Raw genomic sequence first — 12428 nt, 5'->3', positions numbered from 1 at the left:
TCGCGTTCCGTCTTTTCTTCCACGGCTAATAAACTTAAAAGCACCATTCTTCTCTTTCAGCTTCTTCGGTAGGATCTAATCCGTCTTGAATTAATAATTTATTGCACGGCGTATTGCACTTCTTTGCATAGTCCCATTCCACCGTTACTCGTGTCTTCTATATATTGCGAGCAAAAGAGGAGGAAAGGCGATGGACCTGCTCAAGCTGTCCACTACTCGTTATCGATCATCTCCCGGGCCATTACTTTTCTTCGATATACGATATTCACCATAACCAATGGATCGTCTCGATTGGTCCCACGCTCGAGGATCGATCGCGAATGCCTTGGAGGACCGTTGTCCGTAAGGAATCCCAATAAGTCTTCTCATCCTCCAGACGCAATTGGCGAGTGCCGATTCTTCGCATCGATGTGAAAGAACTACCTTTCGCCGTCCAACGACGAGCGAACGAAATGAGAGAGAAAGCAGATATAGCGGACCATAGGATTGCCGAGAGAAGAGAAAATAGCTAAGAGCGATCGGAAAGAGAGAAAAGAAATAGTCCGGGTAAAAGGTTCGAAGAAGAAGGTTCGGTCGAAGTGCAGGCTCGTCAGGTCCTTTACACGAGGTTGAGGAAAGCTACGTGCGAGAGCTGATAAATAAATAACACGAGCGAAAGGAACGGTTCCGAGGAAGCGAGCGGCGAGCGAGCGAGTGAGAGAGAAAGAGAGAGACTTGAAAGAGAGGGCACGGTCAAGAGGCAAGGATGGCAAGACGGTAAAGAAAAGTAACGCGAGCCCGTAAAGGAGAATCAATTCGATTCCCCAGCCGTATCTTCACCCCGCAACCCCTATCGTTTCCTCGCTTTCCTCCCTTGAAACTTTCACCGTCGCCGTCAAATCTCCTTCTCTGCTCGGCGTCGTTTTTCTTCAACCCCCGCCCCCGTCCCAACCAACCCCCCACCCCCACTTTTTGCACGCTTCCGAGCCTGCACACGCCTGTTCCTTCCTTCCTTCCTTCCTTGGCATCGCCCATACTCCTTTTTCGCGCAACAAGTGCGCCCCGACTCACATCTTTAAGAAAGCACGCGCCCCTCCTTTCTCGTTTAAGCCACCATCGTCCGCTGCTAACACCACCGTCGTAGCCCGCCTCCTGCTCTCTTCTTCCTTTTGCTCCTTTTCTCTTTTTCCCCTCGCCCTCTTCTTCCCAACTCTTCCCCTATCTGCCGTCTTCTTCTTTTCCCTCCAATCGTTTCTCTCTCGGTCGATCCTCCATACCCCGTCCTCTTTAGTCAAGCCGCAACTACCTTCCAAATCACTCCACGCTCTTTTCTCCGCTATTCCCCTTCGCGATAGCTTACGGTCGGAAACCTACTGGCAATCGTGCGCTGCTCGCTGCACGTACTCTACATTTTAAGCGAGTATTGGACAGCCTGCGCGCCTGTGTGCACGTGTCCCTTTCTCCCCTCGTTTTCTATCAACCCCTTCTCCCGCTATTCGAGGGTGAGAAAGTGGCGGAGAAAAGTTGGCGGAGACAGCCGCGTTGAAAGACGAACTTCGCGGCTGGGATAACACGAATTCGATGTTTTCTCCAACCGATTTCTCAAGGATCCGAGGGAAAGATTTCTCTGCAGGTTGTAAAGCATAGGTCCGTGCGAGTTTTCTGCCTCGACAGAGGACCAATAGAGGGGAATGGAAGAAGGCAACTCGTGTCTTTCACACGAGGCAACGGCGACCAACGAGGCAAAGGAAGACGAGAAAACACGGCAACGGTATATTCGCGAATAGATTAAAAAGTTTTTACGAGCGTCGAGAGGAGAAAGACAACGTTGAAACGCATTTGCAATGATATTCGATATCGGCTAACTTTGCAAAACTCGTGATCTCGAGTCAAAATCTTATATCCTTCTAGTTCACTAAGTATAGTATTTTGATTATGCGAAGAACCATGCTTTAACGTCTCTTGAGAGAGCTCGAAGATAATAGACGCGGAGCGAAGGAAGAAATGAGATCAAAATGAGAGAAGGAACAGAGGAGACGAGAGTCAAAAGCGAAGGCAACAAGTATCGTCTACAGAAGGCAGATGTTTACGTGTTTTTTCAGCGGGGTTTCGGATTGCCATCGAGCGAAGTACGGTGAATTTACCGGCGATTTAATACCCTCAGGAACGTTTATAGGAGTGCAATAAATAAAAGTCGGTCACTTGCAGCGGATGGCAAAGACATCACCGACGGTTCGATCGCCTCGGAACGAAATTACTTTGGAGAATTCGAGCACAAAAGTTTCCACCTCGATCGCGAAACGACAGCATTTAAATAACGTAAAAGCCAACTTCCCGTAACGAACTTTTTATTTACGAGTATCGTTCGTTTAAACGCGATCATTGCTACTTTTGTGGAACGGCTTTCGCGAAGTTATTAATCGATGACAGTGGCTCCAACGATCACCCCGTCCTGCCCGGCCAGGAGAAAGTTATTAATGACGTAAGTTCGAAGGAAAGCCGAGTACGAAGTTACTCTTCTTGGATTGGCTTACAAATTACGCGAGAAGTTGCCAAGATAATGGATTCTGAAATAAATGAAACTAGCGTCTATAATTTAAATGGACACCTGCGGTGCTACTTTCGTCGCGTGATTGAGCAACGATGAACAACAGATCGTCTAGTGGCAGAAAATCAATCACCGGACACTTCGGCTGAAAACAGATTCGAGGCTCGTCCCTGTCGAGAAAAGAGAGTTGGAAAACGACCGGAGCAAATACGCGTTTTCTGCCGTTTCTGTAAACCGACGTGCTTCGACTCGATGCCACAGGTAACTCCGCGATATTAAAACTTTTCAATATCGTTCACTCATCTGTCGTTTTTATTATCTTTGAGGAAGAAAATGAAAAAGAATAATAAAAACGGCAGGAAAACATATTCTATTCGCTACGTTTCCATATATTTGTATCTCTAAAGAAAGGAGATACAACGAAACTTTATGGGGTTTATACGGAAGATGGAAATCAAATTCGTCCCTGAAAAAGAACAAACGGGCAAATTATTTCTCTCTGGAGGAAGTCAGTTTATTGGCCGAATACTTCTCGTTCCTGGAAAATCCGGTGACGTCTCTCATTTTCTCGCTTCGCGTTCGGCGACGCAAATATTTACCCGGCTAAACGCACTTCCCTCTCCCGCTTACGGTGAAACAGAGCATATCCCCCATAGTATTGCCTGTCTACGGACGGTGAAATGGCCGACGGCCGAAACACGACGGAACGAAACGATCCAACGGCCATGATTTCCACCAGCAGAAGCACAAACCAGGAGATTTGTGTTCTTACTTACCGCGTACAAGGATGAGGGTGCTGGACAGAAGTACGATTCTCAACGGCCAACTGGCCATCCTGGCGTAGACCGTTACGTCGATTCAGCTTCCTCCTGAAACAATACAAGCGTGCCCAATCAATCAACCCATCCATCCCAATCCGCTATCCGCGTATCCCAGCCAACTCTAGCCCGTCCTTCTCTCTTCAACCCATCCACCCTCTTCTCTACTGTTTTGTCTCTCTTTTCATCCATCCCTTTCCTTCTCTCCCTCTCTGTTACATTGCATACTCACGATCAGACCTCATCCCACCTTTCGCTCCGTCCTTTCTGGCAGACTGCCCGTTCTACGCTCTCACCCCCAAGCCACCCTATTCCCCCTTCGCTTCGTGCCCAAACCCCTACTCCGTATCGACAATTTTTTTCCTCTCCAATCCGTGCCTAGGGGTTTGTCCGCTCAATGAAAGTCCTCCCAGACGGTGCGCGTCATGCGACGTACATAATCATAAAACACGCGATGCGTACCTGTCAAAGGATCGTTTTTGTATACACGTCAATATTCTTATTCTTTTCCCTTTCCTCTACATCCTCTTTTCTTATTTTCTTTCCTATTCTCTTCCCATCCTTTTTATATTTTTCTACATGTACAAAGGTAGATATCCGATAGGTTTCTTCTCTATCGTCATGGCGCGGCATGCTCGTTTAAAGGGAACAGAAGCTTCGGGAAGAAGCCACGTTAAAACTCGATGATGTATCGGTATCGTATCGGTTCAAACGAAATATTATATTGTGATCGGATATGTGTTTTTTTCGCGAATGTTTCGCTCGCGAGCCGCGAACGCGAGCTTGGAATCGCTTTGATCGTACAGGCCTTTCAAAGCGGGCAAGGATAAATTTTGTTGGGCAACACGCAAAGGAATCGTCGTCCTCGCAAAGAGAATATAAATACACAACACGGTTGTGTTGTATTCTATTTACGAGTTTAGCTGTTCGTCGCAAACTCCGACGCTTTCTTTCTCCATCGGTACTGCTTGAATATTGAACATTTTTTCTCGCCTCGATTTTTCACCGTGCTCGCGCCGACTGAATGGCTATGTGCATAACATATACGTGCCGCGAACTGTGACGATTCGTAAAACGCTGAATTCGTTGCAGTCCGGAGTCCAGGAAGAAAACGACGCGGTTAACGACCTCGGCCGTGTTGCGTCAAACTAAATGCCGCGATACTTTTAAAATTGCTTCAATGAATTCGTTGTTGCGCCCTAAAGCGAACTTTTCAACTCTACTGGATTACTTGGTACGTTGAAATATACGGAAAAATCTAAACGTACTATATTTTCACAGAATTAACACGCGTTTAAATATTCCTGTAGACGATTTTCTACGATCCATCGCATTAAATCACAAGTCTTTTTGCCGTCTTTTTCAGGAATGAATTCCTCAAGTTTTTGCCAGACCGCGGAATATTTTTTGTCATTAAGGGAGTTTTATAAAAATCAGAGTGAGTGACAGTGAAATAGAACGGATAACATTGAACATGTCGGTTGAAATGTGATATATTTTACCTATTCTTTACCCATACAGGATACCCAAAGTCGTTTTCAAAAACGAAACTTTTAATTAACCAATTACGGATTTTTCTCTTCTCAAACAAGAACAGTATTTGTTCGAGTCTAACATTTCAATATTTAACGAAAGTAAAATAAGTAATTCTCTTTTAATCCTATAAAATACAAGATAGAACTGTTACAGAGTTTCCGAACGATCTACTAATGTTTAAATGACAATAGTGAAAAATAAGGAAAAGGTACATTACATCTTTAAAACCGAAATATGATGATCATGGATTTTAGAAGCATCCCAAACGCTCTATTCGTGTCGGATGGAAAGGCGACGTTGGGACGTTTGCTCTCCAAATTATCGAGAACCCAGGGCGCACACGAATATTCAACACTTTATAAAGCTATAAATACGCAACATATTTACTAATTAGTGAGGTGTGGAGAGACCGAGAGCAAGCTGCCTCTAGCGTCATTAAACTACACTGAGAGAACGCAATGCGGCGCAGCTGTGTTTACTTAACTGTATTTTACTATTGCAAATACGATTTTGCGCATTAATGGAAGAGCGGTCGCTCCCACCCCTTGCTCCGCCCCCATAACAAAATATACTCGGACCCCAACGTTAACTGACATCTCTGCGATAACCCTGTGTACTGTTTAATATAACTCTTATCGCGCATACGTTCAACATTTATGAGATAACGAAGAATACCGTTTGGTATTGAATTACGAGTTTAAAGTCAAACCCATCATCGATGGATCACCAATTTCGAAATCCTACTGAACAATTTTGAGAACGAAACAGCTTAAATTATATTCTACGTTAAATCTCCGTTCGACACAAATTTACCGATATTCCCCCATAAGCGTTTTATTTACGATCAAATGTCAGAATAAAAAAAGAGGTATATGTTCGTTTCGCGTCTCGTTGACTCGCCTTACAATCTTCAATCGCGACACCGGAAGAACGAGTGACTGGATACGACGAAACGAATACAGGCACTTCAGTGGGAAACGAAATAACTATACTTTTTGCCATTTCTTACTTCTTCTCCACGCTGACTGATTCAAAGACTTGAAATTTGGAGCGTAAAATCGTTTGATTCGCTTCACGGCCCCGTCGTCACGTTTGCCCCTCATTCTAGTCTTACACTCGCTCGTCTCGCCGTCACAGGGACGACCTACACCCGCCGCCCTCGCTTGTACCCTTCGTTTCAGCCAGCCATCTAGCCGGTTTCACCCGCATTCGAACGTCATATGCAACCTACCATCCTTTCGTCTCGTCTAAATTCCTCTGTCTTCCTCCCTTTTCATCATTCTCAGCGAAAAAACGGAAGCGAAAAATACCTCTTAATTTTACGACTAAAATCAGGCTAATTTTGATAATGTATAAAATGTAGGACTTTTATTGCAATTTATTCCTCATCTATGAATTTTCTTCTTCGATGCACTGAGAACAATTTCAGTATAAAATTGGAACGGGAAGACTTAAAAGAATTCCTTCATAGTTTCCTGAAACTTTTTTTACCATAGAGAGGCGCGTGTGCGATGAAAATGACACGAATGTCATAGTGCTAGTATCAACGGAACATAAAACAAAGAGTTTTTATTTCCTATATTTTCATAATTTGTAAGAGATTCGAATGTGATCTTTCGATTTCCGTTTCTTGCAAATCCTTCGCATTCAACCTGTCCAAGGCAGCGACTGATATCGGGAAAGACGTTCGTTCTCGAATGTTCGGAAGATTAAAGAAGTTTTCGCGGAACGGGGCACAGAAGCCCGGAGATGGAAGAGGACTTGGACTAGGTCCGAAGATTGGGTCATCCCGCGAATATATCCGTCGGCCGGATCGAATCGGGTAACACATTGTTCTCGCGGCAAGGACAAAATTACCTTTATCCGACTGCCGATGAAACGGAACCGGGAAGCAATTCCCTCCGTTCACAATTAAGTTTACGAACAGGAATTGACGCGCCATTTTCCCGTCGCGAACGAATTACCGATTGCAAAACGTGAAACATATTGTAAAAGACAAAGACGCATTGCAGTAAGAGAGGAAGGAAAAAGGAAGAAAGTAAAAGAAGAAGTCAAAGCAAAAAAAATATTCGGAAAGCAGTTACTTGACTAGCTTTAAGAAAATATTACACACCCGAGCGTACTTCTATAAATCGAGCAAGAAGAAGTAACCGTAAAATGTTTTCAAACTCCAAACCTTTGACTCTCTCTCTCTCTCTCTCTCTCTCTCTCTCTCTCTCTCTCTCTTTCTCTTTGCTCGTCGATGCAAGTTCCCGATGAAACCAGCAAAAATCGTTTCTCTAGCGAATGCAAAGCACGTATGTAGGGATAGGAAAATCAACGTAGCACGCGGAAGGTGTCGAGAGTAAAATGTGATCGACGTAAAAGGACGAGCGAAGCGGCATGAAGCGGAAAGAAGCCGTGCAGGATCTTGCCACGGTCGCACCAGTGGTGGATCGTGGTACGCCGGGCAAGGCGACGTACGAACGTAATTGTGGCGCTAAAAGCAATTTCCCGACGCGTAATCGTTTTAGCAAAGTGCTTTGCAATTTAGCGAGTCTTTATTAAAATAAAGTCATTCCCAAGCCGGTACTTTATGACTGTCTACCTATCTCCTAATCGTTGGCCATCGACCAAGCGCTTTAACTACATCGATTTATCGACCGTTGAATATTACAGATCCATTAGTCCGACCAGCTATCGACTCGTAAACCCGTGCTTTCTCCCATTCGTCGATTTTATAATACGAATTATACTGCATCCCGAAAGGTAAGAGGGGCAAATGCGAGGGCGATGGAGCTAGCGAACGAGCGTGTACGATTGAAACGTGCTCGTAATTAGAAAAGGTACAGCAGCGAATATCGTGCACGGCCGCGTTCGCATCAAGCGTGAACTGTAATTTAATGTACTTGCACTATATTCAAAGATCAAGCGGCAACACACAAATGGACAACCTGTATGGCCACGTACCGACATACGTATGTGAGAGATGTTCGCATTTCTCTCTCTCTCTCCCTCTCTCTCTCTCTCTCTCTCTCTCTCTCTAGCTAATCTCTGTTTGTACAGAATTCATAACTCGGAGAGAACAAAAGGGACCCGTAACCGGGGTTAAGGTTAATATATCATTCCTTTAACCAGAGAATCTAAGTCCGCCTAATGGTGAGTTCGCACGTAATAAATGCGATAGTAACCGGTATTATTTACGTCAGCCTTTAGTTCAAAAGGTAACAACTGTCCGGTTCTGTGTATCCGCCTTTTGCTTTTCGTTTCCATGGGCAATAAACGGGTACAGGAGAGAAGTAAGAGGAAAGTAAGAGGAAAGTAAAAGGAAAATAAGAAAAAGAGATTATTTGAACGAAAACGCGTTATAAATGTTTATAAATGTCGCCGTGCATGGCGGCAGCCCATCTGAATATTTAAAAAGTTTGCCCCAGCTACGTCCATTTGCCGCGCGCACAAAATTAATATACCTAGCCTTGATAAAAAAAAAAAAAAGAAGCAAGCAACAAAGGTAACGACAAAAAGACGCAGAGACAGAGAGAAAGAGAGGGACATGGTGTTTTCCAACGTCAGTTTCATTCCACCGTTGTCAACGTCAAGAGCATTCTTCTGCTTCGCAACTCGCTACCCCATACTTCTTATTTGCGGAGCTCGTCCACGAAGCCTCCGCCTCTCTTCTAACCTTCATTCATCCGTGTCTCGCTTTCACACCCGACACCTTTTTTCTACCAGCCATTCCATCACCTTAGGTCGTCGTCTACAACGGACCAACCATACTTTCCTGCTACGTTCTTGCTCCCATGCGAATTCGCTGGCATCTTGTCGTCGACTCTCCTCTTATCTGTCCTGGCAATTTCATCCAGATGAATTAATCGCCCTAACTTAAAGATGAGAGGAAACGTTATTTGTTAAAATCAATTTGTCCCGGGAGATTGCACCAGTAAAGGGGATCTAAACCCGTGAAATTTATCGCGTCAATTTATAACTCCATAATTAATCACTTTCCACCAATGAATGTCTAAAAAATATTTCTCAACATTAAAGCAGAGAATTCAGTGATAAAATTTTACATTCGACTGTCCACACATAATATAGTCCAATTAAAAGTAATTGCACCGTTGTTAACTCGAAACATTTTGGACAGAACCCAAGAGTGGTACGTGTACGCGTTGAATAATGCACGTTCATAAGTTGTCCGCTTCGTTATTTGGAAAGAAGACGAGCGTGTAGAGAGCATAGTACCGCGTATCGAGTCAGTGGCGGGCGGAAAAGTGTGGGTTCGTGGGAACCGAGTGTCCTTGAAAATTACCACGCGTTTCGTCTTGGCGATGAAAATTTCAGGAACGTTGTACCTCGGAATGTAATGCAAACTTCCGGGACCACCTGCTGAAACCACATTTCAACGGGCGCATTCGCTGGGAATAACGTGTTGGTACCGATGCATTAAGGTCCTTGAACCCAACCGCGTTTCACGATGCGCGTCAGGCAAATTTCCGCAACCATAGCTATAAATCTTGAAACGTTCCCGCGAACGAACTGATATTAATTAACGTGAAAGCTGCGGGAGAAAATGTCGCGCATCAAACATACACCGTTTGTAATTATGTTTTGCCAACGTTCGGTTCCGTTTTACTTCCCGCGATATTTGGTCGCGAAATTCATCGCAAAATAAGTCGTACGATTAGCCAATTACAAGTGAATTACATCGAGACACAGCTGCGAGCCAGCACGAATGTCTTTGTTTTTACGGGATAAAACCGATCTCGCGTTGAGTACATACAGTTCCCCGTATGGCTCCTCGAAGTTGAAATAGGACCATTGGAAACTTTAGTAAAATTTAATGAACGAACTTTATGATGACAAAGTTTATCAAGTGCTCAAGCTATTATACACATGTAATTAATAATTTGTGTTTCTTCTTCTATTTGTACCTATCATTCATTACATCTCGTCTGTGATATTTTCTGTACGGATTTCTGTAGCAGTAACTTATTAGTTCTCATTACATACACATGAACTACGTTACAGACATTTTCTCTGGTTTCAAATCAAATGAATTGCGTGACCATGTGTATGTTTCGATGAATGAAATTCTATAATTTATCTCTGTGATATAATATAACGCTATATAACGTATTAAACAAATTAAATAATTTTAATATACCTGATCGTCTATGTATTTAGTGATAACTCGAATATAGCAATAAAATAACTTTATGTCATAGCGTTATAATCTTTGCACGTGTCCCTAATTCGATAGTCGAGTCAAATACTACCATTCCTCTTGTAAAAAGATAATTCGTCATCCGGAGCATTTACGCGAGACAATTCCATTCATTTCATCGGAATACCAAACCGCGAGTCGTCGTGTGAGAAAATCGATCCACCCCGTCGATGCACGCGATGCGATTCGCAGTAGGAAGATGCAGCATTCTCCGTCGCGAAAAATTCCTATTACCCGCCGGGGAATTTTCATTTTCTCGAATACTTTCGCGTTATTTCTATTTCCGCAAAGTCCTCATCTTTCTCTTTTTTTTTTTTTCCTTTTCTTACATCTATCTGTAGTGGCCTCATCGTTCGATTTGACCGCGTTTTCTGACAGAGCGAAATAATATATCAGCAGCCAAGCGATCGTATACTCGGAGATCCTGGTATTCTCCACGAGGTCTTGGGTGACCCGTTATTTATAGTGGATTGAAATTCGAAGACTGCGACGCGCCGTGGAATTTCATTAAAATTATGACTTAGATATTGGAACGCGACGAAAGCGCGCGCGTGAAGGCTCGTTTACGGAACGTGAATTGACTCGGCAAGTCTATGCCGTGGCATCTCTCCCTCTCTCTGTCTCTCTCATTCTCTCTATCTATCTATCTGTCTATCTGTCTATCTGTCTATCTATATCTCCCTACCACTATATATATACATGGTGGAATGTATACCTGTATGTACGTACAGAATGCATGCTTTTGTGACAACGCCGCTGTATAGTGTGCGCGGACTTGAACAAAGTTTCCTAGTTTAGAAATCTCCTTTACCGCAGATACATAAAAATCTTATTTTATTCCTATTTATAATCCGACAGTTTGATATTGTAAAACTCGACGTAAAGAGCATTACCTTCGCGCAAGAGGATAGTTACGTAGCTGGCTTTGTTGGACTTGATACTAATCCTCCGCGTTTCAAGATCTTGACAGAGAGCATTTTACTTTAAAGAAGTTTCATAGAGACAATTTACGATTTATCGAAATTGTTAGAAACATCTACGAACTGGTAGGGTTTGCTAGAAGTACCTCTGTTCTGATTGGGTTTAATACGGATGACTTCGAACCCGTAGAATTCGCTCGAGTTACTTCTGAAGTTTGTAAGTTTCCGATTCGGAGGTTTTGTGGATTTTACGGTTGTTAGGGTTCTTTGCCAGACCGTAGCATTATCAAAACCTGCGGATCATCGAAACCTAAAGAAGATCATCGAATACCTAAGATTATTATGCTTCCAAAATTATCCAGATGCTTGAATTACTGCGGTACTTAGGATCGCAGAGATTGTCGAAATGTGAGAACATTCAGAGTCCCTGGGATTTTGGAATTCTTCCATAACTTCGAATTCTACACCGAGTTCCACGAATTCACTGTAATCTATGGATCTAACGCGTTACCAACAACGTTTCATGATGCTCGCTCTAATTTTCTAAATCCACCTGATATGATACTAATTAAATGCTTTATGCTCTAATTTGTCCTGTACTCCAATTTTCTGAATCCAAGGTATTCTTAAATACTTGCTATATAGATCCAATCAACTTCCGCGAGGCTAAAATTATTCTAATTAATTGAACGTTTCGTATTTTAATTTTCCGAATGCAAGCCAATGCTCTAGCCAAGACTCTATAAACTCGATGTGTGGATTCGATCAACTTCTCCGAAGTTAAAACGGCCCGCAAAACAATCGCTGCTAACCTCAGATGATGCCAATTGAACTTTAGAAATTAGAAAAGGCTGTAATATCGACTTGTAGAAACTCGAGACGAGCAAACGCTTATTGATACGAGTTTGAAGTGTTCTATTTCGAGGCATGCGAGTTCGATACGATTTATATTCTGTCCCACGAGTCCGACGTTGCGTATAACGAATCCCACGAGTCCGATGTTGTTTGTATTAGATTATAGAGATTCGCGGATAGCTGTATCAGGTTCAATTAATCTGAGAGTGTCTATAACTAGTTTCACGAGTCTGAAGCCATCCATATCGACTCCCATGTGTCCCGGTAGATCTATAAAAGATCCTATAAATTCCTACTTGTTAAATTCTATCAAATTTCACTAGAAATGTAATCTTACTTCAAAGATAAAATGCATCAACCTATTGCCCATAGTTACGAATTAATAAAATAAATAAATAAAAAAAAAAAAAGATTTCTGTAGAAAGTTCGATCGTATTCAACGTTGTTTATATTAAAGCTGTTTCGTTCAACGCGCCGTCGTCCATAACGTTTACATGGCATTGAAGATACGCAAAAGATAATACACACAAGCGAATTTAAGCGTTATCCGATCTAGGTGAATCGTAAGC

The 12428-nt window shown here is 43.0% G+C and overlaps 1 protein-coding gene across 11 annotated transcripts in view; it reads right to left on the bottom strand.

Annotated features, from left to right (window-relative positions):
- The window catches only part of LOC122576715 (Down syndrome cell adhesion molecule-like protein Dscam2), a 172417-nt gene that overhangs the window by 96182 nt on the left and 63807 nt on the right, over positions 1–12428 (bottom strand). For all 11 annotated transcript variants that reach the window (XM_043747413.1, XM_043747456.1, XM_043747392.1 and 8 more), the window contains one exon: positions 3304–3396. In XM_043747413.1, the coding sequence (XP_043603348.1) occupies positions 3304–3361 (58 nt within the window). In that variant the 5' untranslated portion in view covers positions 3362–3396. The remainder of the gene's footprint in view (positions 1–3303; positions 3397–12428) is intronic.

The sequence above is a fragment of the Bombus pyrosoma genome, linkage group LG2 (genome assembly GCF_014825855.1).
Source record: "Bombus pyrosoma isolate SC7728 linkage group LG2, ASM1482585v1, whole genome shotgun sequence".
Lineage (NCBI taxonomy): Eukaryota > Metazoa > Arthropoda > Insecta > Hymenoptera > Apidae > Bombus > Bombus pyrosoma.
This window is presented reverse-complemented; position numbering and strand designations above follow the sequence as displayed.